We start from the raw sequence: 25,454 nt of genomic DNA, 5'->3' as shown, positions 1-25,454 counted from the left end.
GTATCTTCATGTTTAACGTTTGCAGAATGAAGAAGTAAGAATGTGTTGCAGACATCGTTTCACAAAGTTCATACAGTCTCAGTTACGCAACGAGTCTCAAAACTGAGCGTTTTTGAAGAGAGTCTGGGGACTTTCTCCACTTTCTTCTTTCTCAAAAGAAGTATTAGTTACTGACATGTTTACCACCAACATCCTATGTTCTATAATAAACTTGGTGTAAATGGTGAAATCAGTAGAATCAGTGTGTTTAAACAGCTGCTGGAGTTCAGACACACAAGACGTTTACTTTAAACTTTAAACATGAATGAAGACGAATTCTGTCTGAGTCCATCACCTGTTCACCAGGAGGACGGTTCTCTGACCTGACCACATCACACACAGAGACACACACAGAGACACACAGAGACACACAGACACACAGAGACACACAGAGACACACACACAGGACACACAGAGACACACAGAGACACACACACAGACACACAGAGACACACAGAGACACACACACAGAGACACACAGACACACACAGAGACACACAGAGACACACAGAGCACACACAGAGACACACAAGACCACAGACCACACAGAGAGACACAGAGACACACAGAGACACACACACAGGGACACACAGAGACCTCCTCCTCCTCCTCCTCCCCTCCCTCCTCTTCTTCCTCCTCCTCTCCCTCTCCTCCTCCTCTCCCTCCTCCTCCTCTCCCTCCTCCTCCTCCTCCTCTCCCTCTTCCTCCTCCTCCTCCTCCTCCTCCTCCTCTCTCCCTCCTCTCCTCCTCTCCCCTTCCCCTGCCTCCTCCTCCTCACCCTCCTCCTCCTCCTCTCCTCCCTCCTCGTCTTCTCCTCCTCCTCTCCTCCCTCCTCCTCGTCCCCTCCCTCCTCCTCTCCCTCCTCCTCCTCTCCCTCCTCTCCTCCTCTCCCCTCCCTCCTCTTCCTCCTCTCCTCTCCTCCTCTCCCTCCTCCCCTCCCCTCCCTCCTGCCTCCTCCTCCTCACCCTCCTCCTCCTCTCCTCCCTCCTCTTCCTCCTCCTCATCTTCTTCCTCCTCCTCCCCTCCCCTGCCTCTCCCTCCTCCCCTCCCTCCTCCTCTTCCTCTTCCTCCTCCTCTCCCTCCTCCCCTCCCTCCTCCTCATCCTCCTCGTCCCCTCCCCTCTCCCTGCCTCCTCCTCCCCTCCCTCCCTCCTCCTCCTCCTCATCCTCCTCGTCCCCTCCCTCCTCCCCTCCCCTGCCTCCTCCTCCTCACCCTCCTCCTCCTCTCCCTCCCTCCTCTTCTTCCTCCTCCTCCTCTCCCTCCTCCTCCTCTCCCTCCTCTCCTCCCTCCTCCTCGTCCCCTCCCTCCTCTCCTCTCCTCTTCCTCCTCTCCCTCCTCCCCTCCCCTCCCCTCCCCTGCCTCCTCCTCCTCACCCTCCTCCTCCTCTTCCTCCCCTCCCTCCTTCTCCTCCTCCTCCTCTCCCTCCTCCCCTCCCCTGCCTCCTCCTCCTCATCCTCCTCTCCCTCCCTCATCCTCCTCCTTGAGGTGTATGGGCTGTCGTCCTCGAAAGGTGTCGGTGTGTAGTATGTTGATAAAAGATTCTGCGGAGGCAAGGCTGGGTGGATTTGACAGAGCAATCTTTATTGAAACAGATCTCAAGCCAGCGTCCGAACCAGAGTGTGCACTCCCTGGTATTCTCAAATCTTGGCAAAGTGATGCCCAAAATGCTTTGCCCCCTGCTCTATCAGAACTCCTCTCAGACCCTCAGTCTTAGGAGATCAACCAAAATCACCCCCGTTCTCTGGTGTGTGTGTCTTTTTAGAGTCTATTCGCTCAGGCCCGCCTGTTTCTCTAATTGTTTACCTTTTTGGGGAACTGAGGGCCCTCTATCCTGTGGGAAAAGGATGGGTCTGCATAACATCTCTCTCTCAAGGGAATACGTGTACATGGAGGTGTGTGCGTTACTATGTTGATGTTAGTCTCTATATACTTAAATGGAAATGTGTACATTAAATCAACCCTGAACCTCTCTCTATCCTTAGATGGAAAATGTATACATTGAACCTCTGAATCCCTCAGTCCTTGGTGTGGGCCTCTTCCTTTAGCTATCCTCTGAAGCACACTACAGAACTAATGTGTTGTTATCCTGAACATGAGATCTCTACATTGTCTCCTTCCCAAATATTCTTAAAGAAAAGCATTTGATCCTGTCCCATCCTGTCCTGTCACTCAGAGCTCAGGAGGTATAAGAAACACTTAGACACTACATCCTCCTCTTCTTCCTCCTCCTCCTCTCCTCCCTCCTCCTCGTCCCCTCCCTCCTCTTCCTCCTCCTCTTCCTCCTCTCCCTCCTCCTCCCCTCCCTCCTCCTCCTCCTCCTCCTCCCCTCCCTCCTCCTCCTCCTCCCCTCCCCTCCCTCCCTCCCTCCTCCTCCTCCTCCTCCTCCTCCTCTCCCTCTTCCTCCCCCTCCTCCCTCCTCCTCCTCCTCCTCTCCTCTTCCTCCCCCCCTCCCTCCTCTCCTCCTGCAGAAGTGAAGTAACATACGTTCTGTTTTCTCTGGTCCAGACTAAGAGAAGAACCCTGCAGCTAGCAGAACGATGGAGTTGGCAGCGCTCGGTCGGCCGTTCAGCCTGGGGATGCTGTACGACTGCCGCAGTGATACACTTGTTCCTGGTAAGTAGTGTTAGTGTTAGTGTCAGTTAGGGCTGAACAATTTATTGTTTTCTGATCGAAATTGCGATTTCAGACAATGCGATCATGTGATCGCCAAAGCTGCGGTTTTTGCAGTGCTCCTGACTGACCCAGGATCTGTTGTGTCAACTATTTTACACATACATGCCGCCTCTCTGCCATCCTGCCAAGCTCACCGATCAGAAGCGGCATGCTACTCGTGGACAGGTCCTAACCAATCAGTATTAACCTGCTCCTTAAAGTGTTCTGAAATGGCTTCAGAGGGACCAGAAGCAGAGTTAGGGGATTTAATCCCCAAGAAAAACAGCACGTTGGTCATTTGGGAGTATTTCGGGTTTGAGGCTGCAGACGTGCACCAGAAACAGGTACTGTGCAAAACCTGTCGCGCTAAAGTTGCAACATCCAGCGGAAACACAACCAATTTATACCGGCACTTGAAAAATCGCCACAGGCATTTGCATGACGAGTGCATGACGAAAAAGTCCAGTGAAAATGATACTCCCCACTCCTCGCCCACTGGAGCAAACAGACTACAATTACAGCATCTTCTGCCAGTGTAACTCCGCATGATAAGAGCAGCCACACTGGGAATTGTTTTGTATTTTATTTAAAGGAACTTAGGGCAGGATCAAGAAATAAGACTCAATAGTGACACGATGGCCGTTGCGGCCGTTAGGGTAACTGCAGCCATCAGCCGTGCTTCTTGTTAATAAATACATTTGGAAGCAATATTTAACTTTAGTTTTCATCCTTGCATTAGAGTAATAGCATTTAATGTTTTAATGTTACTGTACATTGTGAATATTGCACTGAAGCTTGATTTGAAGGAAATTGTGAATCAAATCGAAATCGCAATATCTGCCAGAAAAATCGCAATTAGATCTTTTCCTAAAATCGTTCAGCCCTACTGTCAGTGCAGAGAGGGAAGGAGGAGGATGTAGAGAAAGAAAAAAGGAAGAACCAGGTGAGACAGTGGACAGACAGGGAAGGTTGTTACAGTGTAAAAAAGGTAACTGAAAAAAAAAACAAACTAGAAAACAACTAAAGGTTCGTTGTTGTCTTAAGTCCAGTTTAGCCCGATGATTGGCGACGCAACAAAGCCATTTCAGAACTGGCCCGTCTCAGCTGGACTCAGGTTGATGGTGTTGCCTGCGACTCAGCTATTAATAAGCCTGAAAAAGCCGGCAGTTAACACGGAGGTACAGAGTTGTTGCAATTGAAATGATACAACGTCTCGTCTAGTTTCATTTGTGTGAACTGGCAGGTTTTCATAACGTTGCAGAGTGGCACATTCCAAGTTTCAACTCGTCTCCTCACAAATCTTTTGTCTGAACAGGGCTTTACAGAAATGTTATAAAACCTTTTTAAACAGATAGTTGTTTAGTAAAGGATGTAGAACCACTTGCTGAGGCCACAAGCCAGGAAAACCAACACTGTAAACTAACCCATATAAGCTAGACTTACACAAGCCTTACTGACATGCAGTTCACATAATCTCTTCTTTTTGGCAGGCATGACACTGTGGGATGGCAAAGAGCTGGAAAAAGATACAAGAGAAAGAGCAAAACCTAACAGCGAGTTTGAGATAGTTGCATCTGAATCAATTGAGGACAAATCTTCAGCACTAAAGGTTGAAGCTTCTCTTAAAGCAAGTTTCTTGGGTGGACTGGTTGAGGTTGATGGATCGGCAAAATACCTGAATGATCATAAAACATCCAAAAATCAGGCCAGAGTAACACTGAAGTACAAAGCTACCACAAAGTTTGAGGAACTGTCGATGGATCATCTTGGAAGAGGCAATGTGAAGCATCCATATGTCTTTGATACAGGGTTAGCGACACATGTAGTCACAGGTATCCTTTATGGAGCACAAGCCTTCTTTGTCTTTGACCGTGAGGTGGCAGAAAAGGAAGATCATCAAGACATTGAGGGTAACTTGAAGGTGATTATCAAGAAAATTCCCTTTCTTTCTATAGAGGGTGAAGGTTCACTGAAAATGGAAGACAAAGACAGAACAACTGCTGATAAATTCTCCTGCAGATTCTATGGAGACTTTTGTCTTGATAAAACTCCCGTCTCCTTTCATGATGCAATACAAGTCTACCAAAGCCTTCCAAGATTGCTGGGAGCCAACGGAGAAAACGCCGTACCAACGAAGGTCTGGCTGTTGCCACTGACAAGTTTAGATTCTTCTGCCGCTAAACTCGTCCGTCAGATAAGCGTAGGATTAGTCCAGGAATCGCAGAGAGTCCTGGAGGACTTTAGTGAGCTGGAATTAAGGTGCAATGATGCACTGAAAACCACCACTGCACAGCAGTTCCTACAGGTTGGCACAAAGGTTAAAACCTTTAAAGAGATGTGTTCTGAGTTCAAGCTGGAATTCCAACAAAGCTTAGCAAAGAAACTTCCATCAATCCGAGGAGGAGGAGAAGAGGAGGCTGTGCTCGCAGAGATCCTGAAGAAGAGACATTCTTCTCCTTTCAACAGCAAAGACCTGAACAAGTGGATGGACTGTAAAGTGAGAGAACTCTGCATTTTAAAGTCTTTCACCAACATGATGAAGAACACAAAAATCATCCCATCCCAAAATAGTCTTCATGAGGAAATTCTCAGTACAGATCATGCTGTGTGTTTTGTCTTCACCTCACTGGGAAGTGATGAACTGTACCTCTCAACTTTATCACACTACTTAAGACAAACAACCAAACCAGACAACCCTCAAGAGTCTCGTACTCATGATGTAGAGAAGGAACAGTGGTACCTTTTAAAAGAAGTAGCAGATACAATGAGGAGTAAAGCAAAACTCTTCAGTGACTTCGCAGAGGCCAACAAGGAGAACAAGAACATTAAGTTCTTGACAGTTGGTTCAACAGATGAGACACAGAAAGGTTCAAGCATCTACCTTTATAAAGACGGCTTCTCTGTCACTGAGGACTTTGAGCCTCCTTCAAGGCCTGAAACAGTAACAGTCAGAGACATAAGCCACAACAGTGTGACACTGAAGATTTCTCCAGCAACGTTTGGAGCAGAGAACATCACCTCCTACTCTGTCGAGTACTGTGTCAGTGGACAGGATGGATGGAAAGAAAAGACAGCATCAGAAGCTGAAGAAGTCACAGTGAGCAATCTGAGTCCAAACACAGAGTATAAGTTCAGATGCAGAGCAGTGACCTCAGTAGGTGTTGGACCAGCTTATGAAGTCAGTGGTTCCATTAAAACTTCCCCTTGCAGCCCTCCTGGAAAACCTCAAGTTGAACCAAACTCAAGTGAGATATCCGTAAGCTGGGACAAACCTGCTGAACTCGGACAAGATGTCCAGATCCTGAGCTATATTGTGGAGTACGCCAAAACAGACAGCAGGGTGAAAGAGGAAGATCTCCAATGGAACCAAATGATGGTAATAGCTGAAAAGATGATCATTTCAGAGCTTCAGTTAGAAACAGAATATGTCGTCAGGGTCAGATGTGATTGTGGTGAAGCTGGACAAAGCAGAGAAAGCATCTCTGTTAATGTCTGCACAACAAAACGTGAATTTGAGCGTCTTGCTGAATACCTCCAAGATGTTAGCAAGAAGATACATTCTGAATCCCCCTCAGTTTACAAGCCTCCTCTGGAAGAAGAAGATATGGACGTCGATGGATGTCGGAGGTATAACTTTGGCAAAGAAATCATGAGGCAAAATCGCACAATAATGCTTCTTGGAGCGACTGGATCAGGAAAGTCCACTCTGATCAATGCAATGATCAACTACATCGTTGGTGTAGAGTGGAAGGACAATTTCAGATTCAAGTTAGTTGATGAGGATCAGTCAAGATCACAAGCTGAAAGCCAAACCTCTGAAGTAACTGTGTACAAAGTCAACCACCAGGAGGGCTTTAAAATCCCCTTCTCCCTGACCATTGTGGACACACCAGGGTTCGGGGATACCAGAGGAGTAGGTAGAGACAAAGAGATCACAGAGCAAATTCGGAGGCTTTTCACCTCTGTGAATGGAGTCAGTGAGATTGATGCAGTGTGTTTCGTCACTCAGGCCTCTCTTGCACGACTAACAGCAACACAACGATATGTGTTTGACTCGGTGCTGTCCATTTTTGGGAAAGATGTGGCAGAGAACATTGAGATGTTGGTGACTTTTGCAGATGGCAAGCAGCCACCAGTTCTTGAAGCAATAAACGTCTCTAAGGTTCCATGTCCAAAAAATGACATCGGGCTTCCAGTTCACTTCAAATTCAACAACTCTGCGTTGTTTGCAGACAACAGAAGCAGCAGTGACAGGGCCTGTGATGAGGATTCTGATGAGGATGATGACAACTTTGATGAAATGTTTTGGAACATGGGTTCTAAAAGCATGGAGAAATTCTTCACCGCTTTGGGCAAAATGACAACCAAAAGCTTGCTAATGACAAGAGAGGTTCTCCAGGAACGAAAGCAGCTTGAAACAGCAGTCGAAGGTTTGCAACCACAAGTTAAAGCTGGATTAGCAAAACTGGAAGAAATCAAGAAAACCAAAGAGAAGATTAAAGAGCATGAAACAGTCATGACTTCAAATGAAAACTTTGAGATTGAGGTGGATGTTGTCAAGCCAGTCAAAAAACAGCTCTCAAAGAAAGGAGAGTACATTACCAACTGCCAGAAATGTTCGATCACATGCCACTACCCGTGTATGATAGCAGATGATAATGAAAAACGCGGATGTGCATCAATGGATGGGACCGGGATGTGCACAGTCTGTCCGGGAAAATGCATTTGGAGTGTGCATTTCAACCAGACGTACAGGTGGGAGTATGTTCAAGTAAAAGAGAAGCAGACACTGCGAGAGTTGAAAGACAAATATAAAAAAGCTGCAAAAGAGAAACTGACTATTCAGGACTTGATCGAGAGGCAAGAGGAAGAGATTGTTCTCCTTCAAAACATGATGGTGTCTCTGATGGATCAGTCTGCTCACTGTATAACTCGTCTGCAAGAGATCGCCCTCAGGCCAAACCCTCTGACCACTCCAGAGTACATTGACATGCTGATTGAAGGGGAAAAATCAGAGGCCAAAGAGGGGTACCGAGCCCGAATACGGTCTTTGGAGGCAATGAAAGAGAGAGCAACAATCATTTCCAAAGTAGCAAAACGAGACAAACTTACAAAAACGGAGGAGGAATTGTCCGAAGACAAACAGGAGAGGCAAGAAAAGAAAGGTTTGTTCAAGAAAGTTGCAAATTTCTTTGGATTTTAGGGAAAAAACATGACATAGCCTGCAGGTCTGCAGCCATGTTAGCAGCACTGTGAGGTTGCCATTATAGTATAAACCAGAACCATAATCCTGAGGCCTCTTCACACCACCACCCAGTAACCACCCCGACGTTTTGTTCAGATTGTAATGTGCTAACATTTTGCAATAAAGTTAATGCTAAAGTTAGCATGATGTATTACACTTCAGCGCTCACACAAAGCTTGTTGGGATGCAAAGTATAAATCTGTTTTACCTTCTTGTCCTCAAGAAGCTTTGTTAGACTTTTGGAAACTTGGACCAGCTGATGGCGCTACGTTAAAGGGGCACTATGTAGTTTTGGAAAAGAAATTCAAACTCAGAAAGGTAATATTTACAAGATTAAAAGTTAATAATACAAACTCAGAAATATTCATTTCCATAACGGATAAAAACAAGCCATCAGCAGAGGAAAATAAGGAACCAGAACACTTTTTGAAGCGAGTAAAGTCGAGCAGTGTTAAATTGTGTTGTCCTCTGAGGACAGCTTGTTTATTTATTCCAGTCAATGAAGATTTTTCTCTTCCGATTAAAAATTCTTACCCAAAACTACAAACTGCACCTTTAAATAAATGAATTCTCTCATGTTTTATTAATTATCTTTAGTGATTAGGATCGGTCTTATTCTATGCTGATGATTAAAGACATTTTGTTTGGGGGTTTGCCAGTTTCTGTAACTTTTTTTGTGTGTTTTAGAAGATGATGATAACAAAGACTGTGACACAATTGCTTTTTATTTTACATGATCAAATTATAGGTTTGATTCAGTTTTTGCAAGGTCAACGCTGCTAACCTTCAGCCTGTTCAAACTACTGTACCGATGAGTGATTCCTGTGCAGTTTGTTGTGTTAAAACTTGTTCTCAGCACTGGAAATGTTAACCAGTACAGATGAGCTCCAGTATTTACCGACATTTATAAAAAGGGAGCATCTGCAGCTGTGGTTCAGTCAGATCAGCTGTGACTATTTTCTTTTAATATAGTTAGAGAGGCACGGATCTCTAAAGAATCTGAGATCAAGTACTAAAACAGTGATTACAGATATCAGTTTATTCAGCTTTAACATGTATTCTGTATTTTAACCCATGATGCATTTTGTGTATTTTCTTTTCTTTTTTTCTATTTTTTAAATTTGCATGTTGTTGCTCAGTTGTACTTCTGAAAAGAAATGAACGTAATGAATAATCTCATTGAAGTTTGTGGTAGTAAAGATGTTTGCTTTCACTGTTTGCTTAATTATTGGATTGTTATGTAATTGACAACTGATAATAAATTCATTTTGTTTGATAAACGTTTGTTGTTGTCTTTTTGTCTCAGCTGTATTTTTCTCTCTTTAGTCTCAATCATCCTTTTTTATTATTGGCTCAGAGTTTACTGGAGGTAAAATGTTATTTCCAGGTCATGTAAAGGTTTTACATGAGCTTATATATTTTCCATATCTGAAAACTTTCCAGACTTTTTATAGAACATTATTATTATTGCCATATGGGCTCTTGAAATACTTCTCAGTCCAAACATATAAATATATTCAAAATACTTAAGTTAATGTGTCTGATGACCAAACTTATTAAAAGATAACATGTTCATTTTCAGCTGTTCAACAACATTTAGCAGGGTTTTAAATGTAATCCCTGAATATGTGTATTAAAGTTAAACTCTTACATCAAAACTGACATAAATGATTGGAAGTTTTCAGTTCTGCATCGTTCAGGACGAGTAAGAAAACATGAAATCAGCTTTCACTGTGCGGTGGAGACATAAAGAGGGTCAGGCAGAGTGTTGTGTGAAGGTGAGCAACTTTATTTGTGTTCAGGAATGTCAAAGAGCAAAGTGAGTCAACGTCACAGCTGCCTGAAGGTCACTGCAGTCAGTGGATCAACACAGGGGTGGACAAAGTAACAGAAACACAGTTTTTACAGTTGCGCAGTAAAAAAAATCAGTTTGATGAATCTCTGTTTTTTTGGAGACAGTTACAGGTGTTGTCTGGACTCGACGGTCAATTCTGAGGCCACAAAAAGTTGTAAAGATCAGTAACTGCAGCGTCCAGAGTCAGTGTCGGTGCCTGAACGTGACTTTTTATTTTATAGAGGGAAACGTTTAAGTGTTGTGTGCACGAACGCGACAAAATGAACAAAATGATGGCTCGAGATGCTTTCAAATGTTACTCACGGAGCTGAATATAAAATATTATCAACATAACCCCATTTTAACATCATGACAACACATGTGAAACTGCCTTTAGCTCCATTTCACATCCCATGACGTGTGGAACTGAGAGGGAGAGGGTTTACAATAAATTACAATAAATAAAGTCTGTGTTTAATTTAACTTCTGAAACGTTCCACTTCCACTTTAACGCAGATGTTGTCCTGATGTTTTAGACTTCCTCCCGTCTCCTTACATCATTTTAGTTGGAGCCTGATGATCCTGTTTGATGGGATTTTTTTTAGTTTTCACACAATTTGCAGCCTCAAAGACGACCAAAGAGTCAAACCAGCAGCTCCATGACAACATTTAAGATGGTGAATGTTTACTGCAGAGCTGTGTGATTGTATCGTGAGGTGTTTTATTGATTTAATCCACCTCCGTCAGCACGTTTCCACCCTGTCATGAGATTCTTTCGGTTCTTGTTGAATCTGATGAAACTGACACGCTTCACAACAAACAGCACATCGAGTGAAACCACAGTCGACAACTGAAATCAATGAAACACATACTTGAACAGCATGTTACATAAATATATACATACAGTAGAATATTGTACATGTCATATACACAGTGAAGTTCATGTCTGGACTCTGTCGTGTTTTGAGCAGTTTGACTTATTATTATTTTTTTAAAAGGTCAGAAAATAACTTTTTCACGACCTGTGAGGGAAACTTGTTATTTGACCTTAAACATCAGAGCAGCCTCGTAAAAAACAAACAAACAAAAAAACATATTGACATCTGTGTATTTGTAACTGAACAGAAGAAATATTGTACCAAAGATTACAGAAGCTTATTAAACAAAAATATTAGTTTTCTCTGAATCAGTGTTGAGCTGCCACATCAACCCTTCAACTAACAATGAAATAAATTAATAACACTTTTAAAAATACAGCTAACTGTTTTCCTGCTGAGTCTTTGTGTTGCTGTGATTTGCTTTCAGTTGCCAGATGCCGAACAGTGTGTTTGTCTTTCCTCTTACACACAGTGAAGTCACAGTTCAGCCGGTCAGTCCTGACGGCCATGTTGGGGCGAGAAGAAGCCGTTTGTACGACGAGTTGTCGGTAAAAGTCAGAATGAGTTTGTCGTTTAAACTACGATGAGATGAAACATCGTCCCTGCATGATGTCATTCAGATTTAACATTTAGAAACATTAAGATAAAACAAATCTGGGCTTTAATGCGCTTCCTGAACAAGCAGCGGACATCTTTGACAGGTGAGCGTTCAGTATTGGATGTCATCACTGTTAACATCTGTTTCACAGCTGCGTCTTTCTGTCCTCTCATCATGAATATTTTCATTTTCGTCATTTTTAAACTGCCAATCGAAAGAAGTCCTTTAATCAGAACACGAATCGTGAGAGTTCATTTTCAGCTGATCAGGCTGGTTGACTAATTGGACGGATTTCCTGCTCATTTAACTGAACGTTCACGTTATTATATTCGTTCTCACTACGCGAGGAGTTTTAAGCTCCTAACGTGATGGACTGTCAGCCGTCAGCTCTCCTGCTGCGACTCCCAAACCATCTCCTGTAATTTACAAAGAAGCTGATCAGACCGGACGTTAACATCCGATATCAGACCTCACTACTGCGATCTATATGCAAATAAACACGGACATCACTGACACGTTTTCTTACAAAGCCCAAATAATGAAGAATCAGTCAGAGACAGAGTTTCACAAAGTTTATAAAGTGTCTCCAACTCAACAACTCACTAAACTGAGACATTTCTTAAGGGAGTCTGGTGAAAAAGAAGTCGCCTATACTGGTTACTGTTTAGTGTATCTGTAAAATGTGACATGTTTAGCATCAATAAAATGTTTCTTCTTTCATAAATTGAGTGTAAATGGTGAAATCAGTGTAAACAGTGTGTTCAAACAGCTGCTAAATGTTGGCGGGTCAGACTTTAGCACTTTAGACACAGAAGCAGACAGGCTGGTGCAGCCATGCTGCCACAAACTGACACTTTCTACAAGGAAACACACAACTTACTGTTTTCATTTAATGCTGAATTTACAAGAAGGAGACAATGATTCAGAATTTGCTGCAGCTGTGCGACACGTCACAAAACATTTCTGGAGCTTCACAGTAAAACAGCGTCGCAGCATTCTCCTAAACAACTGAAGTAGCTGGAGACTTGATTTAAAAAACATAAAATGTCTCCATACAGCTCGTCTGCTGTAATCCAAGCTACAAGCTACTGTCCCGAGTGATGGCTGAGCAGTACCTGAGTAATCTTAATTAGCTTTCTAAAGTTATCAAATAAATAAAGTGGAGTGAAAAGATAAAGTAGCAGAAAATGGAAAAATTGAAGCAAAGTACCTCAAAAGTACCTCAGTACAGTACTTGAGATAATTGTAGTTGGTTACGTTCCATCCCTGGTTATTTTACATTCTTCCTCTTAATGTACATCGTTATCGAAGCTTGGTCGAGCTCTCACTTCAGTTTGTGATCTCGGGGCTTCTACAGACTTGGATTACTGCAGACGAGCTGTACGGAGCCATGTCGGGGTTTTTTGGTTGTTTTTTCCGTTTTAAATCAAGTCCCCTGCTACTTCAGTAGTTTCGCAGAACGCTGCGACGCTGTTTTACTGTGAAGCTCCAGAAATGTTTTGTGGACTACGAGACTTCACCTGACTTTCCATCAGCGCGGAGGGAGGAGACGATGACTGGATTTTACTTTTTGGGTGAACTGTTCCTTTAATGGCTTCATCTCTAAACAAAAACGTCAAAGCTTTTCTGGTTCCAGCTTCTGAAATGTGAATATTTGATGGTTTTCTTACTTATTAGTTAATCTTATGGTATAAAAATGTTGACCTAACAGAACCTCCAGGAGGATTTTAAAGTGTAACTTGTTACTCGGTCCAGTTGCTGTTATGGCACTTTGAGATACTAACACAGTTTGACTCAGCAGCAGAAACACTTCAACTCATCAGATTAATAAGAGAAAAAAAAAAACAGACGTAACGGTTAAAAAAAATGGAATTAAATATGTAACTTTCTACGTAACATTTCTGTTTGAACTTTCTACGAAAATACAAACTAAACCGAAGTAACTGCTCCGTCTAGAACAAATAAAAATACGTTACACGTCTGAAGGAGACGCTGAGATGCAGCTCCTCTCCTTCAGTATCCCAGGTCCAGCTGGATTTTGTGCTCAAATATGGCGATTAGCAGCATTATGCAGAAGCCCAGCAGGATGCCGGCGTTCTGCAGGAGGAAGAAGCCGCAGTGGCTGAAGCCGTGATCCCCGGCGTCGTTATGCAACATCTCCGGCACCTGAGGAAGAAAACGACACGTGACGTCAGACTGAGACTAAGAAAACTGCTCGCTCCATTCATCGTGCTGACGAGCGACACGGACGAGGAACGGTTGATCCACCAGGCTGAAATGAAGAGTTGTCTAACAACACATTTCATCGAGATAGCTGAGATGTTCTGGTGAGAAAACACGCCATGTCTACCTGCTGTTGGCTACGTAGCTTAGCACAAAGACTGGAAGCAGAGGGAAACTGCTAGCCTGGCTCCATAAATCTGTCTGATCTGCAGGTGTTACGTCCCCGGACGCCGTATGAACATTTCCATGTATGTTCTTTAATTTCCTGATTTAAACCTTCTGTCTGGTTCCCTGTGTGAGTGTGTGATTGGCTGAGTGAATGACGACTGTAGGTCGTCCGAGGGAGCTGAACACTTTGCTGCTGGCGGTGATTTGAGATGAGAAGAGGGGCGTGTCATTAATATGTTCCCCTCTAGGTCCTGGTCCCAACTACATGTTTGATCTTGTTGATTTGCTTTTGTTTTGAATGTAATATTTTTGTCATTACAAACGATAATATGAGCCGCTTGAAAATTCGAGGCTTTTAAGGAAAACTGCCAAATCAAGCTGGGATAACATGAGTCAGCAGGAACTTGTGGAGTCCATGCAGCTCGAGTGCACGCAGTCATGAAGCAGAAGGGAGACGAACCAAATACTGATGATAATCGGAGTCAAAGCTGAAGCATCAGAGCGCAGCGCAGAGCAGCGGCCACGAGAGGGCAGCCTCGGACAACACAAGCTGAGACAGCAGCGCTTTGTGACAGCTCACCTCGCTCATGTTGTTTTTATAACCCCGTGATGTGTGTGTGTGTGTGTGTGTGTGTGTGTGTGTGTGTGTGTGTGTGTGTGTGTGTGTGTGTGAGAGAAGAGGCCATCTGGTCCTGAAGGCTGCTGCTCTCCGAGCTGAAGCACCGGTGAGAGTCACACAGTCGACTCGGTCCAGACTTGTCGAGTGGACAGAACAGATGCTGCTGACTGGATGAGGCCAGTTTCACTTCTCGTCTCTCACAGAAGAATCGATCATGTCTGGTTTTAACTGCTTCCTCAAGACCCGATTCACTCTGTCAGCGCACACAAACACATCTGACACCACCCTCAAAGAATTACTTTTCTATTCTGTTGTTTGGAAACGTTGTTAGTTAGTTTAATAGTTATTTTTCACAGCTTTCGGTTCATAAACTTCCAACATTGTTTGTAATTTGCAACTCTTGTTTTCAGTTGTGATCTGATTCTTACACCAGAGCTCTTTCTTAATTATTATTATCATTATTATTGTTGTTGTGGATATTAAGCGTCAGGCTGCAGTAAACCACAGCTCCTCTTAATAAAAGGGAAAAAAATATACACAGACGCATTAAACTGTGTCATTGTGTAGTTTTGTAGACAAAATTCAAAATCAGAAACTTGAGGGTGAAGTGAATAAACCAGCTGCTCTCAGAGGAAAATAAGGTCCCAGCACACTGTTTGAAGCTGGAAAGGTGGCAGGGTCCGCCACATATAAACACAGTAAAACAGTATAAGCTGTGTTGTCCTTTAAGGTCAGTTTGTTTATTCAGTCACGTATAATCTGTAACAGGGTTTTTTCTAAATCAATTTCAGTTTATCTGAATGATTCCACGTTGATTCATAAAATCCAAAGATCGATCTGTCTGTGGATGTTTGCCGAAAACATTAACACCTGCCAAACTCCCAATGCAGGAAGATTTTCCATTCGGCGACGTCTCTCTGAAGGTTTATCGTGATGTTTGTACCAAAACAGTCGTGCGATTAAAATCTATGTTGAGAGTCTCGGCTGTGTTTTGGTGTCGTTACACAGACAAACTGTTTCACACACAGCACAGGACTGTGACACAAGTTTCTCTTATTTTCCTTTCCCTCATCACTTTCTTGTTCTTTCACGGCAGCATTTTTAATAATTAGATGCTGAAAATCATAATAATATCATATTAATTTATCCATCGGCAGATTTTAACCACAAATCTCCGAAACGCCATTTAATTCTTAATGTAAATGTCGATATTTGTAATAATGCACCTTGTTAGAAGTTTCCTTGTTCAACTTACAGCTTTAGTTCGCTCAGAAATATCCTCAACTTAACTTAACTGAATCGGATCAATTCGCAAAATCCGTGGCGATACCCGGATCTATTCAGAAGTAGAAGAGAGCTGTTGTTTTGAAACTTCCCCGGAGAAGAAAAATATTCTGAAACTGCTGTTCGGGTGACAAAAAGCCTGCGTTCTGACGTGCAGCTGCAGAAAACCCATGTTTGTGTTGAGCTTGTGTTTGTCGTTGACTCACCATGTCCACCAGAGCCACATACATGAAGAGCCCGGCTGTGAGGGCGAATATCCACATGGAGATGTTGGCTGCGTAGTGTCCGATCAAGATCCCGGTCACCATGCCCAGGTAGGCCATCAAGGCCGACAACACGTTATACAGAATGGCCTGACGCACCGTCATGCCGGCCTTCAGCAGCACCGCAAAGTCACCTGGGAGACGGAGCAAACAGTCAAACACCCCAGAGAGGAAACACGTCTTCAAAGCATCATATCACAAAAAACTGTCACAATATGAAGTCGAAACATTTCTTGATGATTTTATTTTTTTTCCTCTCTTTATTAAATGCGCAATATGTGATTTCTGCCACTAGGGGTCCCTCCAACAACACTTAACAGAAGACGTTACTGAGGAGAAGAGAGTCTGGATTTCCTGGAGGAAGAAACACCTGGAGTCTCATCAGATTCTGCTCTGATCCGACGGGAGGAGAGCTCAGAGATTACTTTGTAACTTGTGGCATTAAAAAGTGGATTTATCTTCACTCCTGTTTATCAACCTGACTGCAGCTGTGATCCAGAGGTGACCTCCATTGTTGGGTGTTTCTGTTCTGTAATGTCGACTGCTGACTGGACCTGGAGGGGAATTGGACTTTACTTCATGAACGTGACGTCACAGCTGAAGGTCTTACCTAACTCATGAGGCAGCTCGTGACAGAAAACAGCCACAGAAGTGCTGAGACCGCTGGACAGACCCTCAGTGAAGGCAGCTCCTGCAGGACGACGGCAAAACATTCAAAAACAGTCACCACCACTGCTGCTCTATAATAACATGAGCACAGTAATATTCATATAATGTCAACAACATCATGTGGCGTTTTCAGCTGATTCAACCAACTCAGGCTCGAAACAGCTTCACAGTTTTATAATAATGAAAATGTCGCCCAGCGAATCACCAGGCTCTGCTCTGAGACCACGAGTAACACCCACTGACCGATAGCGAGGCCGTCGCTGAAGTTGTGCAGTCCGTCTCCCATGATGACCATCCAGGCGAGCGTGGCCACGCCGGCCTGCTGGAAGTGCTCCTCCGAGTAGGAGTGGGAGTGGCTGTGAGGGTGGTGGTTCTGGGAGTGGTGGTGGTGCAGGATGTGGTGGTAGTCGTGGTGGTGGTGGTGCATGCTGTCGGCCTGACCCACCGTGTCGTGGAAGTGCGAGTGGCATTTGTTCTCGCAGTCCTCGGCGGTGTAGGCCGCGGCCCCCGACGTTCCGGCGTAACCCTGCGGAGAGACGACGGACACCTGCGGCGCCAGCATCACCTGCTCCTCCTCCGACACGCCGCCGCCGTGCAGGCTGCTCGAGTGGTCGCCGTACATACCGGCGCCGTTGGTTTCCACATCTGGAGAAAGAAAGACAATGATGATTCATTCTTACTGCAGGAAAGTTTGTTACTGATATTAGAAGTTTGACTGAAGATGAACGAGGCCGTCCTGTCCCGATACAACCATGACTGCATTTTTCAGTCTCACCTTCAGTCGGCTTCAGGTCGTTCTCCTCCAGCGCCGGCTGCTTCTCTGGATCTGCTTTGTCGTTCTGATCCCACTTCTTCTGGATCTGTTAGGACGGCGGGAACACCTTGTATTTATTTCATACAACTGAAAAAACCATAATCCCACTGCAAAAATAACTAACAACTAGTAATTAACTCAGATTTTAGTTATTTTATGAAAGATTTCAGGAAAATAAAATTAATTCCTTAGAAAAACACAGTAGATCAATTAATACAGATGAAAGTGAGGACCTGTGTTTTATAACGACCACTTTATCTGCGTTCTGAAGAAGCAAACATGAAAAGAAATCGGACCTTCTGTTTCTTGTCTTTGTACATTTTTCCCAGCGTCAGGAAGTGTTCGATCAGAAACATGAAGTAGACTCCGCTCAGAGCCGTCAGGCCTTTCCACACACCGTCCAGGTTCTCCTCCCCCTCGTCGTGGTGGTGATGTCCATCAGAGAAGTTCGTCATTGAGTCCTCGTGGTGGTGATGGAGGCCTCCCTGAGACTGAAGCATCGGCAGGTACAAACACAGAAAGACGTGGATGAGACGAGGCGGACGACAGGAAAACAACTGAAAAGCAGCTGGAGAACAAACTGCCACCGACACTGAACGCATCACTGCTGTCTGAAGTGAGTTTAAACCCAACAAAACCAGGTCTTTGAACGCCTTCTTTTCTTTAGGTTTGGTCCGACTTGAGGAGATCTACTGCAGGTGACACGCTGACTAAGATGTAAGTTCCTCATACAACCCCACATCAAAAGACCCAAAAGTGACAGATCATCATGTTCCTGTAGTGAAAGAGACCTCGTAAACAACCGTCCAGTCGACTCACGTGGGGGATGAGATGAAGGAAGGCGTCTCCGCTCAGCGTGCCGACAGCCAGCGCCACCAGGAAGCTGAGGAGGAACTTGAAGAAAACTCTGTTCATGAGCGGGATGAGGACGACGCCGAGCAGCGAGAGCAGGCTGATGATGGTGATGGAGACGAAGCCGCCGACCCACGCTGCAACAGACCCGTCAGAGACACTTCAGCTCACTGAGACGTCTCCAGAAACTTCTACATGAATCCAGAAAAGTGATGTGATCTTACCTGTGGTGATGCTTTTGCCACCTTCTCCACCGGAGCGCTCGCCGTGGTCGTGGTGCGAGCTGTTGTGGTCACCGTGGTGACCGTGACCATGTTTATGGTCTGGAAATGAAAATTTTAAAAAAAGGCGTTAAATCAATCTTGTTTTGCGACATGGAAATACAAAACTACTATGAAAATGTTCTGACCCTCCTCGTCAGAGCTTCACCAGGTGTCAACTTCAGATATTTATTAAAAAAATAACTATAACAAGGCTTCAAAAACAAAAACGCGCTGGAGTATCAAATACTGCGAAAAATAAGAAGTGAAACCATTTTCAAAACATTCAGTATCGATACATATTGATATAACGTGTGTGCTGCGTGTCAGAGCGTTTGCAAAACACCATCGATGCAAAATGTCGTTTAAAAAGTGAAAATACCAACAAAAGAACGTCAGCTCCGCACGTTGTGCTCGAAAAAACAGGAATACAAAACTTGCGGCCTTTCAAAGAGGAGCGAGGGGTCAGCATCGACTACAGCCACGAGATCTGTGTGATTACAGTCATTAAAATAAGAGGTTGACACACAAACACACACACACAACATTCCCTGTAGACAGTCTGCCTGGGTGGTACCAGTAGAAACTGGTAGATCTGGACTGTTGAAGTGCACCTGAGCGCTCTGACAGGTGTGTCAGTGTGTCAGTGTGAGAGTCAGCAGACAGTTAAGAACTAGAATTACTGCATTGCTGTTGTTTGTCTCCACACACCAGCCAAGTCGCTGTTCCCGAGCGGTGGCGCTGAATAATGGCCAGAACATTTTTCTGCAGAATATTATGATGTCACAGTGCATCAGACCTCTGAGCTGTCTGAAATCAGCTGTCACAACTTCATCGTTTTATCCTGTTGGACATTTCACTGTATTTATTGTATGAATTCTTGAGTTATGGCAAGAAATGTGTGTGTGTGGTGAGGTCACAGTGACCTCTGACCTCTGACCTCTGGTGCCCAATTCAGTTCATCTTCGAGTCAAAGTGGACACAAGATATTCCCTGAAGGCGAATCTGAGATTTCACGTTTACAAGAAAGGATTAAAAAAAAAAACTTTTCAGAATAAGGTGCTTTGAACTGTCACATGATTCCTCTTTTATTTTGAAATCAAAACTTCCTGTGGCTGCTCTCGGAGCTGACACACACAGGCTGGCTGGATGATGACGCATCTCTTTTTGCCTCTTCATGTCACATGTCTTGTGTGATCGGCTGTATCCACGTTAACGAGACCCGTTTAGGACTCTAACTGGCTTCATGTGTTTCTGCCGGAGCCTCCTTATTGTCGCCACTGCTGTGGTAACATTTTAGTTACACGTTTGTGTTATTAAAGATCGAACAGACTCCTTCCGTCGATGGGCTCCTACCTCTCTCGCCGTGTCCTGCGGCGCGTCCGTGCAGGATGCACGCTCCGCCATCGATCTGGTGGAGAAGGGCGGGGCAGAGGAAGCTGAAGTCGCTGACGGACACGCCGGCCTCCTGAGACATCCCGTGTGAGGAGAGGATGCTGGAGGCGCTCAGACACTGGAGACACGTACACGGAGAGACATTCAGGTTTTGACAGGAAGTTGTTAATTTAAACAGATTCCTTTACAATATTTTACATTTTTAAAATTCATTTTCTTTGTAAATTTGACACCGACACTCACAGATTGTCACAAATATCCAACTTACCTCTGTGCTGTCCGCGCTGTTGTTGTCAGGAAGATCCTGGTGTATGTGCTCGTGGTCGTGCTCGTGGGCGTGGTCGTGCGCGTGGTCGTGCTCATGCTCATGGTCATGGTCGTGGTCGTGGTCGTGGACGTGACGACTCTCCCGGCTGACTACCAGGTTGGTGGTTTCTGTGCCGTCGTCTTGACTCTTATCGACTTCAGGTTTCACCACCAGCTGGGCGCCGTACATCGCCGTGGTGCCGACCTCCTGAGCCGCCGTCTTCTTGTCGTCCAGGCCGGCGTGGATGTCCTGGTCTTTGGAGACTTCAGGGCTCTTTGGGAACTTTTTGGCCGGCGATGGTTCGGCGTGGACGTGTTTCTGGTGACGCGAGTCGTCACGAGGATGGTTTTGATGGAGGCCGTCGTGGTGGTGGGGGTGATGGCGATGATCATGGTGGTCATGGTGACCCGCTTGCTGGTGATGTCGCACCATGACGTTCCTGATGCGGTCCAACCCCACGTTCTCCAAGAGGCGCTTTAACCCGGACAAAGAGATGGTGCCGTTTTCTCCGTATCTGAAACGATTTAACGTCATCAGTCAACAGTCAACACACAAATGTTTCTATGAAGACTTTTACTGTAAAACATTTACATGAAGGAAACGGTTGACTGTGAGTTTTGTACCTGTTGAACAGAGCCTCCAGGTGTTGCCTCTGACTCTCCTTGGCTCTCTGCGCGTCCACCACGGCCGACAGAAAACGCACCGCGCCGTTGGTCTCCGCGGTGGTCGTGCTGCAGTCAGAACCGGTCGACCCGCCGCCGCCGGACAAACTCACGGCAAGGAGAAACATGACGACCGCGATGGGTCGACTCCTCTTCTCATCCATCGTCTCTGAGAATAAAAAAAAAAAAAAAAAAAGGGGGGACGTTCAGAAACAGCAACAAGACGCTGAAGAGTGTTTGTTCAGCTACGATCAAACCAAAACGTTTTACACTCGCGTCTCAGTGACACTATATCATTTCTTTTGTTTCTTTAAAAACAGACTAAATCAAACAGATTTTTATTCATTAATTCAAACTGAACACTGAAAACAAGATTTTTTGCGATAATAAAAAAGATAAAAACACTAAACTGACGAGAACAATCATCAAAATCATGCAAAATAAATCCAATGTGACGACTTCCTGCTGTTTCTCTCTCTATTACTTACTTTACAACAACTCCTCATATTTCTGTTTGTTTAAAATCTTTATCTTCAGTCTTACAACCGAGTAAAAAGCACATTTCCCTCATTAAGTGGAGTAAATCTATAAAGTAGTAGCTCAAACTTTCTGCAGTAGTTACACTACATAGTGCACCTTTAACACAACGACATGTCGGATTACTAATCATCAGTAATGTGGATTTAATGACTAAACACACACTGGAGGCGACTGCTGAGTTTAGTGTCCTGCTGAGAGGAAGTGAGACAGAAAGAGTCAAATACATGCGGTGGATCAACATTTCCCTCATATTCCCTCTATAATAATAGTATAGATTATTAATGTTAGTGACATGTTTGCAGCATTTCATGGAGGTAATTCTGCACATTTTACACACTGTTTCATTTCCTTTATAACAATTAGTCATCAATAAAATGTGCTTATTCACATTCACACAAAGTTTTGCACAGTACTTGAGTAAATATACTTCTGCTGTTGAATCCACTGAAGTGAACGTACACACACTGTGGTTTAAATGACACACACACACACACACACACACACAGGGACTTAACGCTGTTACACAATGGAAAACTTTAACCAGACGCGATGTGTGAATGACGGGAGGCCTTTTAACGGATTATGGCTAATTGTGGATGTGAGATTACTATAAAACACCAATTATTCATCAAATCCGATGTGATCACAGGATGCTGAGCTCATTATCCGTCAGATGAACCAAATTACAACCCACAGACGGCGGTGTTGTGACGAGACAGATGGGACACAGTTAGGTGGGTGAGAAAGCTGTAAAAGATGTCGTCTAGTTTGTTGGATGTTAAGCCGAATTAAAGAGAGGAGTCTGATTAACCGGATTATAAAAAAGTTCAGTTATGTTGAGACGTTTTTCATCATGTGACGTGACATTATATTAAAATTAAAGGTTTTCTGAATGGGGTCTGGCGCACGGCTAATGCAGATGAAGGCTTGCGGACGGCTGGAAACAGCGACTTTAACCGCGCAGACGTCTCCTCCTCAGCGGGAGCAGAGGCGGTGTCGGACAGCACCTGGTGGCGGTGCTGACCCGGTCGTAGCTCCGGCGCCTCTCCGGGTTCCGACGGTGGGTTTAGCCGCGTTAGCAGCGCCGCTAGCCGCCGCTAATCGTCAAGTTTGTCGGCGGATGCTGGCGGACGGGTCCAGGCAGGTGGCCGCGGCCCGGACCGGGGCTCGGGCCTCGTGCTCGGCCTCGGCTCACGGCGACATCGAGATAAAACACACGTAAAATCCTCCGTCCATGTGTGTCCGTCTTCGCCCAGAAACACACACACACACACACACACACACACGCTGGAGGTAAACAGTAACACGTTGGGTTTGTGCGCTCTGCACCAGCCCGGTGCCGTGTGCACAAAGACGGGAACCCGGAAACTGAAGCCAGCCGCTGCCGCCGCCGTGCGGAGCGGACATGCGGACACACAACGCAACACAACGCAACACAACACAACACAACACGCTCCGACACGGGTGGAGACAACTCACGGTGGACGTAAGTGCTGTTCGGGTCCGCTCCGGGTGGTGTGTGTGTGAGAAGGCTCCGCGGTGCCGCTCGGTCCGCTCCGGTAGTGAAGGCGGATGGATGTGGTTTGTCTGTGCTGCCTCCAGGGGCCGTCGGAATTCAGAGAGACGCTCGGCAGGGCGGAGAAGGAGGGGAGGATGTAAAGCTGGGGGGGTGTTAGGCCCCTCAGTGCACACTTTAAACCAACAAATGAAACAGGTGACTATTTTTTAACTCATGGAGGCGAATTAAAACAGCCTGAGTGTTATTCTTAAGTCCTATTAGTGTAAAAACTGAAAGTAGAGGAGATTAAAACACAAAAGCCACATTTAAAAGAAGTTTACTGAGCTGTCAGAGTCACGGTGGAGAAGGTGGAGGTGTTTTTTAAGGGTTATTTTGGCTTTTCCTGTCGGATGAGCGACCTCGACAGGAGCAGAAGAAGACCGGGACAGAGGCCGAAGAGGTCGGTGTGTCTGATCCATAATAACACGGTTAAAAGGAAACAGAAGGAAATAAATGTTGTGAGGGAACGCAAAAGACTTTGTGGACAGGATATATTTTTGCAGGTAAAACCAGAAGATAGCATCGACCGGAAATGCAAAAATGCTAACTTATGTGCAGGTTGTGGGACTTCTTCCACTGTCAGGCAGCTCTGCGAGACGACTCGAGAGCCGATTAGTTTTTTCTTTCTTTTTTAAAAATGTATAAATTAAGTCAAGATAAAACAACAAAGAAAATCATGTCATCATCATTACTGATCAAGTCAAACTCCAAGTAGAAAGCTGATAGCTTCACTGCTGTGTTATGCAGAGCAACAACCAGAGAAGGTGGGTTGGAGGTTTTGTCCCAGCGGCACGTGAAGGCACCACGGGAGGACTGGAGGCAGATGCTGCTGCTGTGCAGGAGGACGGTCCTGCAGAACATGTGACTGGGCTTTGGGAGCATGTGACGGCACCGCCAGTGTCCAGGTCTGTGGGAAAGAAGAGGGGAAGGGGATTAATTCAGCAGGATCTGGAAACTCTGTATTAGTTTTGATGCACTGAGTCCTGGGAAAGACTTCTGACTCCCTCTGATTAATGATTTGTCTCCTCTGATCAGCTGTCTGTTAAAAAACATGATGTTTAAAAACTACTGAACCATGAATCATCTCAGGAGGACAGAGCTGCCTCTCAGCAGCGGAGCGGATGTCATTAATACGACAGGAGTCATAACTCTGTGAGCTGATCGACTCCTTTCATCGACCTGTTCTGTGACAAGAGGCAGTGATGGTGAGGAGGAAGAACCAGGGTCCGGTTCTGTGGGAGTCGGAGGAGCTGAGCAGTAAAATCATTCACACATCACCAACAACCATCACTGTAATCACACATGAAGCATGTTTAATTAAATAAGTTTTATTTATGTTGATGATACAAATAAGCCAAAAGAAACGTTTTCATGAAGAACTTGGGCCGTTCGGAGGAGGACGACGTGTGGAGGCCCAGTTCTGCCACTTAGAGAGAAAAAGATGATGAAAGTTTATCCTTGATTAAAGAAATATATATGTATGTTCCAACAGTAAGACATTATTATGAGATAAAGAGCCAAAATTAAAGGAAAACTGTCATAATTGTCATATAAATCATGACATTTTATCATAATTACGACTTCTTTTCTCATAATTTGGACTTTTTACATCACGATTATTACTTTTTAACTGACTCTATAACTTGAACTGGGTAACGAGGCTTTGTTTTTACAAAGAACGATGACAACAATGCAAGTTATAAAGTCTTTTTTATTATAGTTTCAAGTCAGGAGGGAAACAACGTCGCGTATTTGAGCTGCACGTTCATTATCGAGGGTAAACACCAAGGTCTTTAGCCGCTAACTGCTGCTAGCTAGAAAGCTCAGTTAACTGTGCAGCTAGCGGTCGTATGAGCTGACGGTCACAGACCGGAGGCTGGAAGCATCAGAGGTGTTGGTGTCGTTTGATATCGACACCAACACCTCTCGAGGTCGTCTTGAGACGTCTTTGCCGTACGCAGCACACGACCATAATCAAACCTGACATTTCTTCATATTCTGCTGATTTTGAAGGCTTTAAACGAATCATTCCTACATATTGCACCTCTGAAAGAGTAAAAACACCTCTGGTCCAGTAAATCATTAACTGCACTGGAATCAGCTGGACCCGTCAGCTGTGGTTAGAGCCCGACACTGAGCCTGAAATCAGCTGCCACCAGATCTGTAATCAGACCCGCCTTCAAAACAAACAGCGGCTCAGTCAACATGTGAGGATTATATTTTATTTTGCTCGCAGCGAAAAGGAATTAAATCAAATTCAGCAGCCTCAGCAGAAGTTGTAGTTGTTTGTTGTTGTTGTTGTTGTTGTTGTTGTTGTTGACTGTAAGAGTCATGCGAGGTGACGGACACGCGATCAGGTGCTGGGTGGTTCTCGCTGCATCAACACTGGACTCGGCTAATGTTTACCAGGATTTGTGTTAATGACCAACCTGGGCAGGGTGACATGTTCACACTGACGGGGCCTCGAGGCCAAACACACAAACCGGACAGAACCAAGTGGAGTTAAAGGATCAGTCCGCTGTTTTTACTCACTTTTAATCTCTCTCCGTATATATTGTATCAGTCATGACGACGCCCTCACGGTGGCTGTTTGT

The 25,454-nt window shown here is 44.8% G+C and overlaps 3 protein-coding genes and 1 long non-coding RNA gene across 4 annotated transcripts in view; 3 read left to right on the top strand and 1 right to left on the bottom strand.

Moving 5' to 3' along the window:
• Positions 1-6,237, top strand: part of LOC141017104 (verrucotoxin subunit beta-like) — a 7,746-nt gene extending 1,509 nt beyond the window's left edge. Inside the window, exons 2-4 of the mRNA XM_073491721.1 lie at positions 2,551-2,652; positions 4,182-6,102; positions 6,231-6,237. Coding sequence (XP_073347822.1) covers positions 2,551-2,652; positions 4,182-6,102; positions 6,231-6,237 — 2,030 coding nt within the window. The remainder of the gene's footprint in view (positions 1-2,550; positions 2,653-4,181; positions 6,103-6,230) is intronic.
• Positions 6,094-9,166, top strand: LOC141016585 (uncharacterized). The gene has a single exon (XM_073491043.1). The coding sequence runs from the start codon at positions 6,296-6,298 to the stop codon at positions 7,892-7,894; it is 1,599 nt and encodes a 532-aa protein (XP_073347144.1). The 5' UTR covers positions 6,094-6,295; the 3' UTR covers positions 7,895-9,166.
• Positions 9,167-9,704: 538 nt separating this feature from the next.
• On the bottom strand, positions 9,705-22,888 carry slc39a6 (solute carrier family 39 member 6). Its single transcript, XM_073491042.1, has 12 exons — positions 22,782-22,888; positions 20,724-20,931; positions 20,062-20,614; positions 19,755-19,911; positions 18,363-18,461; positions 18,106-18,275; positions 17,583-17,777; positions 17,248-17,332; positions 16,716-17,117; positions 16,414-16,494; positions 15,747-15,937; positions 9,705-13,412 (listed from the first exon to the last, which is right to left on the bottom strand). The coding sequence occupies exons 2-12, from the start codon at positions 20,924-20,926 to the stop codon at positions 13,260-13,262; spliced, it is 2,289 nt and encodes a 762-aa protein (XP_073347143.1). The 5' UTR covers positions 20,927-20,931; positions 22,782-22,888; the 3' UTR covers positions 9,705-13,259.
• Positions 22,671-24,434, top strand: LOC141016589 (uncharacterized). Its single transcript, XR_012180607.1, has 2 exons — positions 22,671-22,788; positions 23,608-24,434. It is a non-coding gene; the product is annotated as an uncharacterized lncRNA (long non-coding RNA).
• Positions 24,435-25,454: the final 1,020 nt, after the last annotated feature.

Source organism: Pagrus major, chromosome 21 (genome assembly GCF_040436345.1).
Source record: "Pagrus major chromosome 21, Pma_NU_1.0".
Taxonomy (NCBI): Eukaryota; Metazoa; Chordata; class Actinopteri; order Spariformes; family Sparidae; genus Pagrus; species Pagrus major.
Note: the sequence above shows the minus strand (reverse complement) of the source record. Positions and strands in the feature narration are given on the sequence as shown.

Excerpts from the sequence above, each read along its gene's own strand:
- LOC141016585 (XM_073491043.1), top strand. The coding sequence starts at position 6,296 with ATGGACGTCGATGGATGTCGGAGGTATAACTTTGGCAAAGAAATCATG.
- slc39a6 (XM_073491042.1), bottom strand. The coding sequence starts at position 20,926 with ATGGATGAGAAGAGGAGTCGACCCATCGCGGTCGTCATGTTTCTCCTT. Across the intron at positions 20,615-20,723 it reads CTGGAGGCTCTGTTCAACAG|ATACGGAGAAAACGGCACCA; the intron begins GTACAAAACTCA and ends AAATCGTTTCAG. Across the intron at positions 15,938-16,413 it reads CGAGCTGCCTCATGAGTTAG|GTGACTTTGCGGTGCTGCTG; the intron begins GTAAGACCTTCA and ends TCCGTCTCCCAG.